Genomic DNA, 21,112 nt, shown 5'->3' with positions numbered 1-21,112 from the left:
AGAAATGTGTATAAAGAGAAATGACAACATCAGTTTTGTTCAGAAACAGATTTCAGTGACAATTAAATGGTCATTTTGTCACTACATTTGCTATTTCCACTCCACTATACAAAGCATTTTACTGAAAAGAGGCAGGGCAGAAGCAGAATGGTTTGATTACTGCATTTGAAGAAACTAAAGTTCCCTTACAACATCTGTTTGCTCAGTGAAGGATTATAATAATTAAGAGCTATTAGAGCCATATTGAGAACTTTTATGCTCATGCCTGCTTATCCTGGAGTTGGCTGTGAATCTTGTATTAGTTTGTTGAATGCCCTGTGTGCTTTTCAGTGATTAAAAGATGCCACCCAAATGCTGATGTCAAGCAGAGATTGTGTCACTGTGTGTTTTAGTACCAATTCATACAGAGAATTTGGCTTCCTCTTACCAGGATGTTGATAGTGACTTTTATTTTAAAAAAAAACGAAAACAAAACCAAAACACAAACAACAAGCCAAACCAGTATTTTTATTCTTTCAGGATTCTGGTAAATATTTTTGTCCATTTGAGGAAATTGTAATTCTGTGCTTAGAAAACGTTCTACAGAGTCTGAAAAGCAATTTACGTCTCAAATCAAAATTGGGGTGAAAGCCTTACATGAAGGTGTTTTCTCTGCTTATGAACATTTATTCCCACTGGAGTATGTGCTTGCATGGAGTGGGAAACCCTAACCAGTCTGTAGTACTTCACACCAAGCAACTGTCTTGGAAACCAACGGAAAACCACTTTTGTCTTACTTAGACTGTATCACATTTATTCGTGATGAATAATTTATACAGCAAATGTAGGTGGGTTTTTTTTTCTGTTACTAATGCACATACTAACTGTAGTTGTTAAGTTTGTTTGAAAGTTTTCGGGCTGCAGGGTTGCTTGTGAGCTGCTTAGTTCAACGGTTTGTGCCTGGCTCGTGAATCCCCGGTGGTGTGTCCCCTTCGTGGCTGGTTAGCTGCCCCTTAACCTCCCGGTGGATGGTGAGGGACCTTCGTGCGCCTTCGAATGATGGTCATTTGTAACTCTGGTGTACTTGCAGGAAGGGCATCCTTTCCCTAGGAACGTAGTGGAGCGGGGAGGGGAGGAAGGTACTACGTGAACAGCAAGACCCTGAACTGACTCAACCCGAGCAGCGGTTGAGAATTCCCATGGGTGCTCACAGTCCCTGTTACCCATTTGCCTGTTTGATCTAGTCCTGATGGTGCCTGTGAAAGGTTGTTTGTGTGGTGACAGGGAAGGCCAAGGTAGTGTTTTCCCCTTTTTTTTCTCTTTTAGCAGGATCAGCCTGAAATTCCAGGCATATGCTCATAGGGTCTGTTAAAATCTCTACTCCCTCAGAGTGCGAAGCGGGAAGGAGGTTGATTCCACAGAATAAGACAAGGTCGGTTTGTCCTCATGGATGTGTTTCTCAGCCCTTCTACTTGATTACTGTGATCGTGCATTGCTTTTGGTCATCAACTGTGGGCACAAAGAGTGGGATATAAACTGTTCCCCGGCTTCTCTGCACCTGTGGTACTTTGGGGAGTGAGTTGTGTATGTGGGACTGCAAACTTAGGACAAAAGCTATAAAAATCTGTTTTTCCTTACCAGGCATAGTCTCTGAACTGCTACTACTGTGAATTTTCTCATAAGCACGGTGTTCACTTCTAACTGTATAATAATCATGTCTGAAGGCAAGTTTTACATGAGGAGGTCTAAGAGTCTGTATGGTTTTGTTCATTATACATGGGAGTAACTTAGACCTTGGGTCTCGCCTGAAGTTTTTTTAATCTTCAGATCCCTTCTTGTCAAAAAAAACTTGTAGAAGGTGGCAGATGAACTCTCTTAAGCTGAGGCAGATCTCGGACCGATCCTCACACAACCCTGGCTAGAGAAGAGCCCACTGCAGTGTGATGGGATCATGTGTTGTTCTCCTTGGTAAAAAGAAGTAGTGTTACCTTTCACGGGTGGATAATTTGAGCAGATTGTAGAAAAACCCTGCTCGGCAGGTTGAATTCAGGGAGTTTTAGGCCCTGGGCAGAGTGCAGCTTTGGAGGAGAGAGGCATGATCCGTCATGTTACATCTCCAAAGCAGTTCTGGTAGGACAGGCGTTCACAGCGTACCTGAAGTCCTGCTCTGTGCTGGGAGCAGAAGGCTCTTCGGAGGAGAGTTGTGACAGTACTTCCCACTTCAATAACTTTTCCCATTTTCCCCATTGTGAAGGGAAATTTGCTGGCAGTCTGCAGTCAGCATTAATTGGATCCCAGCAGTTTGGCTCAGAGGAGGTTTGTAACCCCAGGCTCTGGGTTGTGCACAGTACACACACCTGTAGGTATTTCACTGGGTATTTTATCCTTAATAATTGTTTAAGCTGAAAACTGGCAATTATTTTCAATTATATGCCTATATTGTACTCACATAAACACACTGTGAAGAAGCATAGGAACAGAAACACAAACTTAAGCCATCTTCTCATGTTTTGTATAAATAGCTGAATTATATATATTAACCTACAGGAGTTACAGGCTCCTTTGCTTGTTTTCTTGTCTGGCACTAGACAAGTGATTTTTAACTTCTTTGGATGTCCAGGTTTGCAGCTATAAACTGTGGATAAGGATTTTTCTTCCACAGGGTTGCTGTGAAGAATAAAACGCTTGCTGAAGCTTTTGAACACCTCAGTAGATGCTGTCCAATAGTGCTAAGTTGTTTCTAAGCCATCATTTAATATTATGGCATGCTGTTTTTTCAGGTGTATATTTAATGAAGGGGATAATACATAAATGTGAGGTTTGCATGGGAATCTCTCATTTAACAAACATCTAAACAGTATTTGGTTTCAGGAAAACAAATGCCTCCCTTATCAGAATTAGTAGCAATTTTTGAATGTTTTCTCTCTTCATTTGTAGGTGGTCTGTATGATACTTTTCATATGGCAGTGTAAAGGCTAAAATGAATAGGAGACCTGAATCCTCTACCTTCTTTAAACTACACAAAAAAACCCAGGGGAGTTTGGGCTACAGTGACATGAGGAGAAGGTGTCTGCTGTAGGCTTGCTTTGTTCTGCACTGAGATGGCCCACACTTTAATGACATATAACCTCATTTCTTGCTATCGTCTCTTCACTGTGTATTCTTGTCCATGTAATTCTCAACCCTTAGCACTTACAGTTGATTTGAGCTCTCTGAAGTTGCTCCAAATGTAATACCAGTCCAGGATGCTGGATTAGAGCAGCTGGCTAGCTTCCTCTGGCCTATTTCTGAGTTCTCTGTGGCAGGCAGCTGCAGTGTTTTCACGAAGGAACAAACACAAGTACACTTCAAAGTTTCTAGTGCCTAATGTTAGCCACCCATTAGATTGGCATGCTATGTCACATCCATCCCAGTAACAATGCTACACTCTTACTGGCATGAAAAGACTGCAGATTTATCAACATACAAAAAATTCCAGCTAAACAAGCATTAATCGTGCACATCACATCACATTAACACACTCAAAATTAATATTCTTGACCTTGCCAGTGGGCAGAACAATCAGTCTTGCAGTAGGATCGTACTCCGGTGCGAGGTACCGGCGACTTCAGCCTATGTGCGAGAGAAGTGCTGACCTCTCCACTTGGAAATAACATTTCTCTCCCGTAATAGACAGTCCTGCCTCTATGAAACAGAACCTCTGACCTTTCTAACAGGAATAATGTCCCTGTCAAGGTGCTGGGTAATCAGTACTGCCATGCCCGTTTAGAGACAGTGTTGTCATTTGCCACTCTTGTAAACAGGGCAGCCACTCCTACCTCCCATTTCTGTCGCCTAATGAGGAATATGCTAACATCTCTGCCAACTAGTGAAGTCTCAAATACAATTTCAGTTACATGTGAATTATCAGTCAGTCTCGGCATAGAAATAGCTCATGTTGTGGGTGAAATGTTTGCCTTTCTTCCTTTAAGTGGAAGGCCTGCGGAGTGGGAGTTTTCTAGCAGACTAATATAACTCTCTTATATGCCTTCATTTGCATTAGGTCTTTGATTGACTTCATCCACCGAGCTGGTTTTCTCTTGCCTCTGTTCATTAATTTTGTGAGTAAGGTTCATTGGCACAGGCAAATCATTGCCCTGCTGCTGTTCCTCTCTTGGCTTTCTCTTGACTGGTGTTCAGGCTGTGCCCCCTCTTGACTCCGAGTGATCCCACCGAAACGGGGGGGCTCTTGGAGGTTTCTTCATCGATGACTTAAATATTCTGGTTATTTCTTAGGTGGCTAGTGTCAGCTTTACAACAGGACCGGAATGATACTTAGGAAAAGGCTCCACGCTGCCAGCAGCACTGGACTTTGGCTTGGGGAGCAGCGGGGATCAGGGTACTTGCTCCTCCACTTTACGATCTCTTCTGATCCTTTTTCTCTTTTTCTTTTTGATTGGGAGTATAATATTCATCCCGTAAGCACTGGAAACATCACTGCTCCCGATCCCTTTCCGCTGTTCTCTTCCTCAAGTGTGAGATGTGTATGCATTCAGTTGTTTTTTTAAGGGTTGAGAAGCTTTTTTTTCAACATGCACTGAAAATCAGATGATTTGGGAAGTGACCCTTAGTATTACACGATAATTTCAAACCATGCGTAAATAAAAAATAAAACTGGTTGTAATTTTTTTTAATAAAAAGCCATTTGGTTTAAAGCCAAAATATTTCCATGGAACTGAATGGCTTTGATAAACTTTTGCAGTTAAGCATTTTTTCATGTGAGAAGAATATTTGAATGTTCTTGTACTTCTTCAAGCAAAGAGCTTATATACTAGTTTAAATATACCCCAGTAAGCTAATTAAAGTCTTGGCGAAAAAACATAATTAAAACAAGACATTTCAAAAGTATCAAAATGAAATATTTGGATAGATCCAAGCCAAAATATATGGTCTTGGATGCATTTTTCAGGAAAAAAGGGAAGAGTTGTGGATTAATTGGTTTTTGGAGACCAGTAAAGCCTGCCTTTAGTGGTATGGTTTTGTATTTTCAAACAAGCTGAAGGAGGTGTGTGTCTGACCACGTTACTGCGTGGATGGTGCCATGGAAGGGATGAAAACCATGTGATGGTTTTCATTTTTCTGCTGAGCAGGACCTCTAGCAGTTGGGGTTCGGGCCGGTAGCTGTTGTGCTGGTGGATATCTCAGAAAATTGCTGGGTTTGGCCCAGGACATCAGCAGGGTGATGGCTGTTGTAGCTGCACAGGGACTCTCTCTGCCTGCAGAAACGTAACTGAGCAGTGATATTTCTCTGATCTTGTACAGTAGATCTCTGGTGTCTGTGTAGAGCCAGGTATATGAGTTTATTAATGTATATACAATATGTAGTTCATTTGGGGCAGTGATGGATCACAATTTATTTCCACTGGCAAAGAAATGATCCATAGCTCAGTTATGAAGGCAATTCCCTCTTGTGTGGAAATGAATCACATTATACCACAGCTTACTGTTATGTTTTGATATCAAATGTGTTAATTTCATTATTACCTAGTAGTTTAGTTAATAATTATAATAAATATTAATGAGGGAACTGTCTGTTCTCGACCTCTTTGTAGCTGCACCTGCAATAGGTTTCTGAATTCCTTTGATATCTACATCTCTAGAAACTGAGGGCCACACCAAGGAACTGCTATCCATTTTATTTTTTTTCAAATATTATGTCATAGTGACACTATTGCTGAACTTGCAGGCAATTTTCTGTGGGTTGTAGTGCCCTATCAGATGTAAACTAAAAACTTTTTCGAGAACTGTAATTTTTTTTTCTTCTTTTACTGTGGGAAAATCAAAATCCTAACCCCAGAACCACCTAATTTCTTTCAATTTTGTTCTTATTAACTTCTTCTGCCATTAGAATTGCCTTTAAAATTATTTTTTCCCTCAGACTTTGCTGTCAAGGCATTGAAGAACAGTTTTAGAGATGCCCTGCTGTTTCAAACATTTACTCTATACTTGAAAAATATCAAACCATGAGTCTTTTTTTTTTCTTTGTTGCGAAGAAGGAAACGGCTGAGTAACGATGGGCTGGAGACAGTGCTTCTTAAAAACAATCTCTCTACCAGGCAGTGAATCTCAGCAAAAAAATTTACCATCGCCTCCTGATTTTATTCTCTGCTTTCATAGTCTCTTTGCTCTTCCTGTAGGTACTTAAACCAAACAAGAAATTTCTCTGCTACAGCCCTCCTTGTCCTTCTTTCTGTTGCAGTGAAGCTGTTACCTTCATCTTTACTCCGCCAGACTCAGATCATCTCTCTGTTGTGAACAAGATCTGGTGGGACAGGGAGGGATCAGAGCTTCCCTTCGTTGCAGATGGGCTCCTTTCCCCCAGTGCCTGCACTGAATCCTCTACTCCTTGCTAGCGTGGGACTGAAGGTTCGCCTTAACCCTCTCTCCTCTTCTGTCCCACGTGCTGGTAACAATTTGATTGGGTTTTCTGAGGAGGAAGCATGTCAGCCACCATTACAGCTACCTGTAGTGGTATGGCAGTGCCCCAAGTCTGCCATTGCAGGTTGGTCCAGGACTTGTTGGGTTGCCTTGTGTTGCCCTGAAAGGAAGTGATGAGGTGACCAGCCCTTTTGAAAAGAATTGGAAGCTACTGGCATAAACACCATCCTCAACTGGAGTTGTAAGTCTTAGGCTAAGATATTTCCTTGAGCACCCTCATCTCTTGCATAAATATTTGGTGGAGGAGGTTTGGGGTCATGTCGTGTTTCATCCCTCCTCTCCTTTGTGCAGGGGAAAGAGCAGAAGGAGTTGTTCAAACTGTCAGTTTATCAAAGTTGCAGATTGCTGGGTTAAATTCTATACTGTCGTTTGTGCTTCATTTCCCTACATTTCTGGATCGAAGACTGATGTCACAACTTGGCTTCGCAACTTGAGCTTAGGAAGGAGAACAGCTATAGATGAGGCAGCTCCTGGTTAACACGCAAATATGCTTGATAGTTGGTGAAAAGGGCAAAGAAAGCATGAAAGGTAAATAGATTTACATTTAAATGAGCCGCATGCTGGAGGTTTTCCCTAACGTAAAAGTCACTCTCTAAAAAACTGTGAATGTGACAATACAAGTGTTTCAGTCCAAACAAAATTCTTAAGATTTCTGCAGTAATAGAAATAAGAATGTAAAGAAAACCACACCAACTGGGGGCTTGATTGTATGACCCGGGTTTGTGATGGTGAGCAGCGGTCCCCAGGAACACTTTGCGTGGTGTGCAGGGATGGAGCCCAGGGCTTTGGTAGATGATGTGGCGGTGGGAATGGGTGGCACACGCTCACACTAGCACTCGGTGGACAAAAAGAGCGAAAGACAGTTACACTTACAGAGCACTTCGGTGTGCCGTCTCAGCTCCCAGGTGGGAGTGAGATCTTTCTAATGCAGGCAGTGGGGCAATAACCTTGGACTTTCTTTGCCTTGTAAACAGGGAATTATTCTTCAGTTTCACAACAGAGGCAAAGGAACGGGAGTTGTAAAAGAAAAATTGTTTCCACAAGGTGGAAAATAAAAAGGGTACATTGGCTTCCAAATCATAGGTTTCATGCTGTCGTTCCTTCCTTCCATCTTTCCTCTTTCATATCATTAGGATATGGCATGGTTGATAGCCAGTTGCTTACACATTATTGGTAGTTATTTAAAAATTTTCAGCTTTAGAGAGTAATTTGAACTGCTTTGGTGTCCTTTGCAAAAGTTTTTGGTAGAGTTCAGTAACATGATGGAACAAATAATTAAGATGAAAAGCAATCTGTACCATCCACAGGGGAATGAAAGTAACGAATGAAATCCACCTTGTTAGCTTCTTTGTAGTGGTTTTGTTGCAAGTGTTTTGCAGGATAGGTGCTGATCCTTACTCCAACTTGCCGACATGACTGTAATATACCTAAAATAATATTTTTTTCAAAGTATTTTGAAAAAGCATAAAATAGAGTAAAACAGCACAGCTGTATTTCATTAAAGTATATATACTTGTTAAAGTCTGATCTTCATATCAGCATCTTTGAAACATCTTATAACAAAGTTTTTAACATAGTTCTTTCAAACTATGTTCTCCCAAACGTTAAAAATAGGACCCTTGCTGCATGAGTTTTCTGCATTGAAATTATCTGAGCTGAAATATCTAATCACTATTATGTGTTGCTCTTGTGTGGTATTATGTTTGTGCCTTCAAAGGTTTAACTTCTGTTATAGAGATCAGATTATAACTTTACATGCTTGGAGGAAGATTCGCTACCATTCATCCATGTGAAAGAACAGTAGTGAATATTTTGTATTACCTACCTGAATGAAGAAATACTCCATGTGAAACTAAAAGCCTGATTTCATTGTTGCTTTAACGGTTGTTTTGTCTCTTGTGGTTTTCTGATAACATTTAAACGTATTTTCCCCGAAAGAAGTTTGCAAGGTTCAATGCAGTCTATGTGATATCTACTGTACTGTTCTACATTTTTCACTCTGTTGTTTAAAGTAGGCCTTTTTGGGGTGTAAACAATTACCTTCTCTGCACTATTGCCCGAATAAACAAGCTATAGATATTCAATGTGTTTGAGACACAGATACCCGCACATTCCAGATGTGTTGCAGAGAAGGTCAAAAGTCAAGGATCTTCAACCACACAGTCTACTGAAAATGCTTTTTTTTCAAAGTTTATAATTGTGTTTGTGAGAGTTTGCAAGTAAATTTTAAATTCCAGTTAATACAGAACAGTCACGTTCTATCTTTGCTTTCTTGCTTAGCTGTAAATCAATGCATTATATAGAAATAGATCATTTTGATCAGTTAATTATCCCTCCCTTAATGTTTCCATACTTTTCTTTCCTAAAGGAAAAACTTAGGTGGACTTAGTATATGTAGAATATGTGCACAGAAGCACCATGGAAAAAAAAAAAAAGTGTTTACTGTCAGTTCCCAACTATCCTGTTCAGGACGAGTATCTTAGATTTACATCACCAGTTGCATTACTTGAGGCGGGGCGGGGAAAGACAGGATCCCTGTTGGGTGTCCGTGTAGCTTATGCTGGGTAAATATTGACAAAGTAGTCTAAAGAGCAAACACTTTGACATTTGTAAGGTCCACTGGAAGGTCTTGTATATATTTATACAGCAAGAATGAGTACAGCATACCAATTTTCTTGACTAGCTCCTGACATACTTCTGCATGGGCTTTCTTGTTGAGAAAGGTATGTTTAAATGTGAATGGGTCATTTGATACACCCATAATGAATACCTTCAAATTGCTTTTAGTGAGTTGTTTCAAAAGGTTGCATCACCTGCTTTTACCATCTCCTCCTCTAAAATATGACACGACTAATAGTGATAACTTTAAAAAAATCTCATTTCTTCATTATTGTAACTGTTTTTTTTTTTTTTGCTTTGTAGAAATTTTTGATGATTGTTGTATTCTATATTTATAAAAGACTGAGTCTCAAAACTGTAATGAGCAAAAAATGCTTGCTTAATTTAAATTGTGAATCTGTCTGTTAAGAAATGCATTAGGGGTAGGAGAAGCATAAGACATATTAATTGACAGACAGGAACTGCTGTCTCTGAGGTTGATACAAGTAATTTATTACTTTAGAAATGAATGCCACCTCCAGAATGTGCTTCATTAATTTCAAATTTAGTTTTAATTTCAAGCTGTTGCCCCTTGAGAAGAATAAGGTGGCAAATTATGTTTGAAGAGCAGATTTTCTTCTTGCTCTGAAGAAACACTAAATTTTAACTGTTTAATTTTACAAATAAGTACACTTCTTTGGCTAAAACGCTTAAGCAGAAGTATGATCAGCAGAAACTAACGTATATTTTCTTCTCTTCATAATAGCCTATGTTTCAGACGAACTAAAAGCAGCAGCACTGGTGGAAGAAGACGTGGAACCTGATGAAAATGCAGTTGATGGGGAGCCTTCAGCAAAATATGCATGTCCAGAGAAAGACTTCAGTAAGAACTGCCAAAGCTACCAAAACTCGCCAGCAGCTGAATTTTCTAGCCATGAAATGGACAGTGAGTCACACATCAGTGAGACAAGTGACCGCATGGCAGACTTCGAGAGCAGCTCTGTCAAAAATGAGGAAGAGAGCAAGGAGGTTTCGATACCACTGGAAGACTCTACTGTATCTGATAGTTTAGAACAAATGAAGGCCGTATATAATAACTTCCTCTCCAATTCCTACTGGTCCAATCTCAATTTGAACCTTCACCAGCCGATTTCAGAAAAAACCAACGGTAGCAGCAGCAGCAGCAGCAGCAGCAGTAGCAGTTGTGGAAGTGGCAGCTTTGACTGGCACCAGACTGCTATGGCCAAAACACTGCAGCAAGTTTCTCAGAGCAGAATTCTTCCTGAACCGAGTCTTTTTAGCACAGTTCAACTGTACAGACAAAGCAGTAAGCTTTATGGCTCTATATTTACTGGAGCCAGTAAATTCCGCTGTAAAGACTGCAGTGCTGCCTATGATACTTTAGTAGAATTAACAGTGCACATGAATGAAACGGGACATTATCGAGATGACAACCATGAAACTGATAACAATAACCCCAAAAGATGGTCCAAACCTCGTAAACGTTCTTTGCTTGAAATGGAAGGGAAAGAAGATGCCCAGAAAGTATTAAAGTGTATGTACTGTGGTCATTCATTTGAATCTCTTCAGGATTTGAGTGTTCATATGATCAAAACGAAACACTACCAAAAAGTGCCTCTGAAGGAACCTGTTACACCTGTAGCAGCAAAAATTATCCCAGCTACTAGAAAGAAAGCACCACTGGAGCTTGAACTTCCAAGTTCTCCAGACTCCACAGGTGGGACACCAAAAGCAACAATCTCGGATACCAACGATGCACTTCAAAAGAATTCCAATCCTTACATTACGCCAAATAATCGCTACGGTCACCAGAACGGTGCCAGCTATGCCTGGCACTTCGAGGCGAGGAAATCTCAAATCCTGAAGTGCATGGAGTGTGGAAGTTCACATGACACTCTGCAGGAACTCACGGCTCACATGATGGTGACGGGACATTTTATTAAAGTCACTAACTCTGCCATGAAAAAAGGGAAGCCAATTATAGAAGCCCCAGCGACACCAACAATCACGTCCTTAGTAGATGAGAAAGTCCAGTCTGTGCCACTAGCTGCCACCACTTTTACGTCTCCTTCCAATACACCTTCTAGTGTTTCCCCTAAATTAAATGTTGAAATAAAAAAAGAAGTAGATAAAGAAAGAGGCATTGCTGATGAGAAGGTGAAAGACAAAGAAAAGTCAAGTGAAGATGAGGAGAAGTACGATATCTCCTCAAAATACCATTACTTGACTGAAAATGACCTAGAAGAAAGCCCTAAGGGGGGATTAGATATATTGAAGTCTTTAGAAAACACAGTTACATCAGCTATAAACAAAGCCCAGAATGGCACGCCAAGCTGGGGTGGCTACCCCAGCATTCATGCTGCCTATCAGCTGCCTAATATGATGAAGCTGTCATTGGGTTCATCTGGGAAGAGTACGCCATTAAAACCTATGTTTGGAAACAATGAACTAGTATCACCAACTAAAAACCAGCCCTTGGTGTCTCCACCAAGCAGTCAGACCTCACCTGTGCCAAAAACAAATTTTCACGCCATGGAAGAATTGGTAAAGAAAGTCACCGAGAAGGTGGCTAAAGTGGAGGAAAAAATGAAAGAGCCTGAAGGAAAGCTTTCTCCAATGAAGCGTGCGACGCCTTCGCCATGCAGTAGTGAAGTCAGTGAGCCCCTTAAGATGGAGTCCTCCAATGATGGTGGCTTTAAAAGCCAGCAGAACAGCCCAGTCCCTCAGAGAGATGGTTGCAAGGATAGTCCAACTGTAGAACCTGTGGAAAATGGGAAAGAGCCTGTTAAGTCCATTGTAAGTTCTTTAAGTAGCAGCACAGCTATCATTACTGATCACCCTCCCGAACAGCCATTTGTAAATCCGTTAAGTGCACTGCAATCTGTCATGAATATTCACCTTGGGAAAGCAGCAAAGCCATCTTTGCCCGCTCTGGATCCAATGAGCATGCTTTTTAAAATGAGCAACAGTTTGGCAGAAAAGGCTGCAGTGGCCACCCCACCTCTCCAGTCCAAAAAACCAGACCACTTAGACCGTTATTTTTATCATGTCAACAATGACCAACCCATAGATTTGACGAAAGGCAAGAGTGACAAAAGCTGCTCTTTGGGTTCAGCGCTTTTGTCATCCACATCGACATCTTCTGCATCTTCTTCATCTACAGTGACAACAGCAAAGACATCTGCAGTCGTGTCATTCATGTCAAACTCGCCGCTACGCGAGAATGCCTTGTCAGATATATCTGATATGCTGAAGAACCTGACAGAAAGTCACACATCAAAATCTTCCACACCTTCCAGCATATCTGAGAAATCTGACATTGATGGTACCACAATAGAGGAACCAGAAGAGAGTACACCAGCTCAGAAAAGGAAGGGACGTCAGTCTAACTGGAACCCTCAGCACTTGCTCATATTGCAGGCCCAGTTTGCAGCTAGTTTACGGCAGACTTCGGAGGGGAAATACATCATGTCAGACTTGAGCCCTCAAGAAAGAATGCACATTTCCAGGTTTACGGGACTTTCAATGACCACAATTAGCCACTGGCTAGCCAATGTGAAATACCAGCTCCGAAGGACGGGGGGAACTAAGTTCCTTAAAAATTTGGACACTGGGCACCCAGTGTTCTTTTGTAATGACTGTGCATCACAGATCAGAACTCCTTCAACTTATATCAGTCATCTTGAATCGCATCTGGGTTTCAGGTTAAGAGACTTGTCCAAACTGTCCAGCGAACAGATTAACAATCAGATAGCACAAGCAAAGTCACCGTCTGAAAAACTGGTGACGTCCTCTCCAGAGGAAGATATCGGAACTTCTTATCAGTGCAAACTTTGTAACAGGACTTTTGCGAGCAAGCATGCTGTTAAACTTCATCTTAGTAAAACACATGGGAAGTCACCAGAGGATCATCTTCTGTATGTTTCGGAGTTAGAGAAGCAGTAGCATTTGCTTTTGATTAAAATAACTGTAATTTGCTTTGAGGAAAACTGTCAAAGACGCCTTAAAGCTACTGTTTAGTTCTTGGCACATGTTCTTATTTTAACTCCAGAGTCGCTCTGGGCTGAACTGTTTTGTATAACTGTACAGTGTTTAAATAGAGGTGCATAATCAGCTGTTGTTACTGGTAAAATATGAAGGTTAAAATGCAGTGGTAAGTGTTTGGAACTTTGTGTAAATTGGATTTAGTTGCTGTGCATCCCTCTGATGCATCAAGCTGCATGCATTAACAGACAGTTTAATTAAGCATTTATAACTAATTCTGGTGCACTTTTTTCATGTGACCTAAGTGTGCTGGTATTTCTCACCCTATAATCTTTAGCCCTCTGAGTACTTTGAAGCACTTTTGCATTAATTTGGTAAAAATGTATGGATATGGTTTTTTTAAACCCTTACCAGCTTAGTTCCGATTACTAATATGAACCTCCATTTATGCAGAGGTGTCTCACACCTTGAACTTTAAAAATATAATTTTCACATTGAAACATAGATGTATATATTGTATAGATTTCAAAATCTCTTATGGAAAATGTGATTGTGGTTAATGCCATTTTCTTTTTCTTCAGCATTTTTAGCAACAGTGGGTTTTGTACCTGATAAGCCCCAGGTATAAACTGTACCTATATATAGTGTATATTTCATTTTTTTAGATCGAACGGTTTTTCTTTTAACATCCAAACGTTGTAAATTATATGATGAAAGATACCACAGATAGCATTTATAAAGTATTCAGAAACATTATTCTTAAAGCAAAGTATGTTTTGTTTTGTTTTGCTATACAGTACATCTATATTAATAGAGGTTCATGTTTAAATTATACATATTTATTAGTGTTGCTATCATTTGTTTGTTTTTGTTTTTCTTTTTTTTTTAAACCGTCTGAAGAAACAGAAGCCACGGACTGCATTCCTGGCATGCATTCTAACTGTTTTGCACAACATGACTTTTAAAGGTATTTATTAGTAAAAAAAAAAAAAAAAAGTTAAATAAAAAGAGAAAATTCAAAATAAACTCAGTGCTCAAAGGGTTAAATCTATTTGAAAAACTTGTACTGTATTTCCTAAACATTGATAAAGCCTTTAAAATGTTTGTACTGTAATACTTTGCTTAAAAAGTTATGAGGCATTCTGTGATATAACCTCTTTTACTTATTTATAAGCGCTCTTGGTTGTTATTTCCTATTGTAGAATGCCTTTTTATTTCAATTGGTAACTTTCTGTTTTGTTCTGCCTAATTATTCTCCCAAGATTCCATACTGCAGCTTTATCTTTAGGCATATGAAAGGTAACCCGTGGTTACCAGCACACTAAGTGATTCTGTTCGTCTCCATTTTTGGCAGTTAATTTGCAGAAGTAACTGACAGCTGACACCATATGAGAATCTATGTATAAAATATTGGCATGTAAACAGCACAGACACTGTAATGCACTCTGTGCCCTGTTTTGTTGTTGACAATGAAGCACCATTATATGACTCTTCATATAACCTTTTTTTCTACAGCAGCATTAAAATTGTCTTTTTGCTATAATTTTGTGTTGCGTTCACAATTATGTCTGAAATGTGCTACGACTAACGAGCACATTAAAATTAAATTGTATGCTATCTGTTTATGACTGAAGCTTGAGTAGGTTTCTTCATCTGCCAGGTGCTGGCAGTCAAAAGCTGCACATAAATCACTGGAGTTTTAGTGAACTTTAGCATTTAAAGAGCAGGGTAGCACTTATTCAAAGGCTGCATTAACAGAATTTTTTTTCCCCCAGAAAAGATAAATGAGCGTTATAACTCCTTTTTAAACATCAGGTAAGGCTGACTGCGAAGACGGGGTTTATAAGCAACGTGTGGCAAAGCAAATAGGGGTTTTGCTGTGCTGTGGATTCAGACCCAGGCAGATACTGCTGCTCGCACGGGTTCCTCCGGAGCGTATTGAGCAGAGCCTGCAGGTCCCACCGGTGGGTGTTTCAGGGCTTAGAGAACCCCTTCCTGTCTACCCAGGGTTTTCAGATGACAGGAGTAGGAACCTGAGACCGGTGACTTAACTTTGTGAGTTTGAAGTGAGTCCTACCTGCTGTCCTAGGGCATTCACAGCGATGGGGAGAGGGGAAAAGAGGAATAAACACGTGCCAAGAAACGCAAACAAGCGGGAGCATTTATATGATAATGACAGACTTTTACTGGTGTTGACAGGTCATCCCATCAAAACCCTTGAGAACAGTTTGCATCCCCGAAGCACCTATATATTACTATGCACGTAAATAGTGTCTTTCGCCAGTCAGAGGAACTCGGGTTCTGGAGATGGTTAGGTGGGAACCAAACCCACCACGGCAGCACTTCAGAATCACGTCTCAAGTAATAAGTCAAATGTACAGTTTTCTTTCCTTTTTTTTTCTTTTTTTTTTTTTTTTTTTAAAATATCCACTGTCTCCCAGTAAGCAACTAATTAAATCTTTGGTTCTTTCTTTCTGTCTGTCCTTCTGTCTCTCCGTCTGCCTTTCCCTCTTTCTCTGTAATTGTAAGGGCCAGTACCACGTCTTCAAAAATGTCAGGGAGTGTTCTGTTCGTTCTACAGCGAAGGCTGCTAAGCAGACCTAGTGAATGGGATTAATGACCAGGGCTCTGGGTTGTTTCCTCCTCTTTTGGCTCCCAGTTGTATCTGATTTTAAGGTCATTGGTGTGTCAATGTTTATGGCCTCAGCTCAAATTCCAGCAATAAAATTGCAGCGTGCCATTTTGCTGGTTGAACTGGACCATCCCAGGACCCCCCTGCGCTTAGTCAGGAGAGGCGCCCTGGCTCGCTGAAGTCTCTCATGCTGCCTCCCGGGTGGCTTGTCCACCTTTTTTGCAAAGAGATGATCTCAATCTAAATGCAGCCAAACTCTTTACCTCTACAGCAGAGAATTCCTCCTTTGAAAATTATAACAGCTTAAATATAGTATTTGGTTGCAAACCAGAAATTCACACATAAGGAGACTGGCAGATTATTGCATATATTGTCAATCAATGTATTTTTAAGATGCACCATTGACTTATAATAGTAATGCTGAAAGCTCTGTACGCAACACTGTTATCTGGGACACGGGAGGGAGTAAAAGCAAGAGACTACAGAGTCTCTTGCAGCGTTCCTTCTACATATTCCTAAAATACAGACAAGAGGTTGATACGATTTCAAACCGAATACCACTGACGCAACTGCACCTAATCTGGTAAAAGTCAGTTCCTGGGCCTGACGTACCTGGGTCTGAACGTGCAGTGAGGAGACGCACCGGGTAAAAATTCAGGGAGCAACCATATCTGTTAGTGTGCACCACAAATGACTTTTTAATACATTTTTTAAATACGCTTGGAACTTTGCAAATGAATGGCTAGTCAGGATCTGCATATCCCGAACTTATTAAAATAAAGTTCAGCTTGCGTTTCAGAACCTCCAGGACTGGCATACCAATGTGATTTCACATTATAAAGAATTTAGAGAATCAATGAACTAGAATAATGTTCTTTCCATCCATACACTGATATGTATATTGGCATGGTAACTATTAGCGCTAACCAAATCACCAACCTAGCTGTGTTAAGGTAATTTTTTCCCTATTAGACAAACATGAAGGTGTGGATGCAGGATTTTAAAATACGCATCTGATTTCTGACTTTTGCTTTGCATTTGGTATTTTACTTAGAAATATGCAGATCGAGTGAGAGAGAAAACAAAATGCCTCAAGAAAGAGTTTAAAAATGAAATTGTGATGAGGTGGGAAGAGCTTTAAATCACAGGTGTATAAAGGTGACCCTGGTCTAACCCCACCCAAGTAGTGGCTTGTTGCAGCATACTGTATATCTTCCAGCCATCACATTTACGCAGTATCTTAAAATAACATTTGTGATAAATGTGCAATTTAACTAATTTATGGTGCTATGATGTGCTCAGGGCTACATGCAAGATGAAAATCTTAAATGGAGCTTGAACAGCTCACTTCACAACAAGAAATCAATATGCCAGATCTTGGAGAGCTGTTCACTGGAGTCAACATTTAGCAAAAAAAAAAAATCAGTGAATGTATCTTTAAGTTTTAGTGAGTAAGAAATCTATAATTAACTCAAATATGACTTTTAAGCTAGCGTAAGGAACTGTTTCTGAAACTGAACTCTTTCTAGAATCTTCATATTTTATTTTTGTATTAAAATCAAAAGTATATTGTTTTAATTATACAGTTGCTTTTGTGGTAAACACTATGTGCAATTTTTTATCTGAACCAAGACACATTAGTGTTCTCAATATGGGAATTATCTGTTGCATTTTAATGTGGCTGTGTATCTGACTATATAAAGGCAGACACAGATATGACTCTGCATTTTATGACAGCAAAAAATTTGGCTATACTTTGAGATTTAAAAAAATACTGGCATGTATTGAAGGGAAGAACCTTCTTTAATTTTGCAAGTTCTTATTTCAGCTGCAACAGGAAAAGAAGTAACTGTGGTGCAAGTGGAATAGAGATGACCGGTAATAAAGCGAAATTTAATTAATACATTTTGTATTTTAAAATATACCTCCAGAGAGCCTTATATATTGGCTAGAAAAATAACAAATTATTAAAATTATTTTGCCTGATTTGTTTGGGTAACTTTTTGTTAGAAGAATATGCTGGAGCTTTGCTAGGCGGTCTGTTACCCACGCTGCTCCACAGAGCTGAAATACAGGGAATGATCATAAAACTAGAATTTATCAAGCAAAGTAGAAAAAAAAAGTTTCAAGATTACTCGGCTTTTAAAAAGTCACCGGATTGTCCTCTTCGCAAAGGATGAAATAGCTCTTAATACTTGACTGGACAGTTACCTTTTTAGCAGTGGAAATACAAATGTGTAACTCCCTTGGGTATTGCTAGTAAATACACACAATCTCCAGCAAAAAAAAAAACCAACAGTAAATTCTCCTGGGACTTTGTGCCAAGATGTGCCTTCCAGCCCTTGGTTGACCTGCTGTAGGTAAATGAGAGAACAAGAAATAATTATCGTACTGCCGTCTTGGAATATGAAAGCGGCTCTGTTGTTCAGGGTGTGGTAGCAGTGAATTTTGTTGAGTTTTCAGTAATTATCCTAGAATAATGAAAAGCTTGTATATGCTTAAGACTATGATACTACAGCCCTCATTGAAGAGTATTTGCATAAGAAGTCAATTTTTTACCAGTGAAGGAAGAAAGAATCAGGGTCATTTATGGAAGGGAGCAGAATTATGTATTAACGCATCATTATACATGTCTGAAAGCGTTGGAATAATCGGTGAGGTTACAATCTGTTTTCAGGCCTTGGTTTGGGGCAATAATTTTAACTAAATGTTCAGCATGAAAAAGATGACTACATTTTACTAATACATAGCTCGTGCTGTATTCATTATCTGGTACGGACAGAAATACAGTGGTGGTGTAACATAAAAAATTCATTTTTTACATGTGAAAACAATCGTCCTTTATACTTAGTATCCTGCTTCTGTGTTAGGGTAGTATTTGGTTGGTTTGTTTGTTTTTCAGCAGTATATTACGACATTTACGTGGGACACATTAACTTCCTCAGCAGCTGTTGCTTGGTTCACTTGGCCTTATTTATAGCTGGAAATGCACTTCTGGTTAAATAATCTTTTAAGAGAATTAAAATTACATAGACTTTTGGGGATGGATGGGTATGTCCAGACCACTCACCAAGTTCATATGTATAACCTTTATTGAATTGAAAATACGCAGTTGCAAATCATACTTACATACCAATGTGCCTATCTTTCATTGTAGGAGTGTTTAAAAAGTAAAATTAAAATTTACAACCTAAGGCAGCTATGCCAAAAAAGAAATTTTTGAGTAATAATATAACAAGACACTTCCTGTATATCATGGTTTTAAAATTCTTAGCCTGTTTCAAGAAATAAAGAAGGTTGTCGTAGAAAAAGCAAAAAGAAGTAAAAAATGGCAGTGCCAGTTGTGGCCCCATTTCCCAGCCGGGGGCTGGGCACGGGGGCTGGAGTTTTCATGTCTAATAGTGGTGTCTTCCATACCTCTCCCAAATTGTTTATGTACCCCTCACATCACCCGCTGGGTTTTCCTATTGTCACATGAGGGTGAGGATGTGTATTTCTTACACTTAAACTCTGCAAGTGGCACAGCGGACTTTGTGACCAAATAGCGAGCTAATTTTCTGATTTCTTGCCTCTTGATGCCTGAATTAAGGACTTTGGTCGCAAGGGAAATGAATTTCAAATGATTTGGCACTGTAGAAAAGCCTATATTAGACCTGTCAGCCCCATTCCACTCCCTGTGGAGAAGATGGTGTCCATCTTTTTTTTTTTTAAATATCAAAAATATAAATGGAAAGAGGGTAACTTTTAAACCAGTATAAATTAACAACGAAAAATACTTCTTTATTAAGCTTCAACATATCACATTCATTCTTGCTCGGTAGGAAACTGGGGACATGTTTATAGCCATCATAATTGTGAGTTAGTGACCTTTCTAGCCAAGTGAAATGAAATTACTGGAAAATGGAATTCTTTTTAATTGGTGCGTTTGTAGGTGGTGGGGAAAGGACGGGGATTTGCTAGAGCCTGTATATGATATGAAGCCTGTGAGGAGTTGTAAGAAAAGCCTGAAGCCTGTGCTCAGATGTAAACCTGTGCAGAGAGGGAGAATGAGGTAGGTGTGTCGGGAAGCGGAGTCATATTCTCAGCTTTTTTTTTTCTAAACTGGAGGTACAGTCACTGCAGTTACGCCTCAATGACCATGAAACCGAGTCGGCAGAAGCTGAAGGACTCCGCTCCTGAAAGCCTCATCAGGACTTGTCATCGCTCTAATGAATATCATTTAAATTGCTTTGTATATTGGTGGAGTTTGGATGTCGATTTAATTTGTGCATGTGTTTGAGTTCTTCTGCTTGGCTAGGCTAACAGAGAGCAACAGCCTAATGAAAAGTGAGTTGGTGACAGCGTGATGAGCCCCAACCCAATCAAATGTGTTTGAAGGGCTGTTTTGACAGGGATCTTAAAAGTAGATCTAGAGAAGAGGAGTAGTGCTTCAGTTCAGTACAATTGTTTCAGGCTAAGATTACTGCTTTTTGTACCTCTGCACGGCTGAAAATTTTCTGTGTGCACGCTGGCTTGCGCTAAAACATGAATTCATCACAGGATTGTGTTTAGAGGAGCCCAGAAGAATGGGCTCCCCCTATTAAATGTCTCTGGAAATTATTGGAGTTGAAACACTACTTTAAAAAAAGTCATTATTGGGGCACACCAGTAATCGGGAAGTAAAAAATGGCTTAACCAGGGGTTACAGCATGCATCTCCATCGCTAATGCTGCGTTGCACAGGGCAAATAGGAAGAACAGCAGCAGATGAACACTGGAGGGCAGGGGCCGGCTGGTCAGGGCCGGCCATGGACTTCTCCGCATTAATTCCCATTTACTGTGCCGGGAAGTTGAGCATGCAATGTCGCAGAGCTGCAGAGAAGGGCAGGGCAAATGGAGAAATTCTGCAAAATGTATCTCGGTGCTCTCCGGGTCCTGGGGATAGTTTGGGGAGAAGAAAAACGGACCAGCGGTGATTGGTACTGGCTGTGGGCAGGGAGGTGGGTGGGACTGAGAAAGTCCTTCTCTCCTGAAGGCTGTGGCTGTGTGGTACGGAGAGAGGCGGCTCGCCAGAGGGCACAGCCTGGCTGATACAACCCGGGCTTGCCCTCAGCGCAGCAGAGAAGCCTAATCTTCAAGGTGGCTGGGACACTGCCCTCAGCACACCATAAACTTACCCGGGTTACCATACTAGTGGCAGAGACGTGGTCTCCCAGGGCGGAGTAGCCACATCAACCCTATGAATTATACTAATTCTTCCAATCTCTAATAAAATGTTCACTTTTTGCATCTTATATGTGCATTTGGAAGATGAAAGAATAATATGGTCTTGATTTTTAATTGGCACCATGAAGACAGATCAATTTCCAGACCAGAACTGCTGTCAGAAAGGGGAAATAAGAGATTAGCACTTTGTTGTCTCTGAAGCCTACAGAGCCCTCCT

General features: G+C 40.2%; 1 protein-coding gene across 2 annotated transcripts; it reads left to right on the top strand.

The window, feature by feature from the left end:
* Window positions 1-9,828: 9,828 nt before the first annotated feature.
* Window positions 9,829-14,032, top strand: TSHZ3 (teashirt zinc finger homeobox 3). 2 transcript variants are annotated; one of them, XM_074158029.1, is made up of 2 exons: window positions 9,831-12,157; window positions 12,248-13,020. In XM_074158029.1, the coding sequence occupies exons 1-2, from the start codon at window positions 9,994-9,996 to the stop codon at window positions 13,018-13,020; spliced, it is 2,937 nt and encodes a 978-aa protein (XP_074014130.1). In that variant the 5' UTR covers window positions 9,831-9,993. The 2 variants fall into 2 exon arrangements, with proteins under 2 accessions (XP_074014131.1, XP_074014130.1); XM_074158030.1 differs by having other exon boundaries at window positions 9,829-14,032.
* The last annotated feature ends 7,080 nt before the right edge of the window (window positions 14,033-21,112 follow it).

This window comes from Numenius arquata, chromosome 13 (assembly GCF_964106895.1).
Source record: "Numenius arquata chromosome 13, bNumArq3.hap1.1, whole genome shotgun sequence".
Taxonomy (NCBI): domain Eukaryota; kingdom Metazoa; phylum Chordata; class Aves; order Charadriiformes; family Scolopacidae; genus Numenius; species Numenius arquata.
This window is presented reverse-complemented; position numbering and strand designations above follow the sequence as displayed.

What these genes read in the sequence shown, in the direction of transcription:
- TSHZ3 (XM_074158030.1), top strand. Translation starts at nt 9,994, where the DNA reads ATGGACAGTGAGTCACACATCAGTGAGACAAGTGACCGCATGGCAGAC.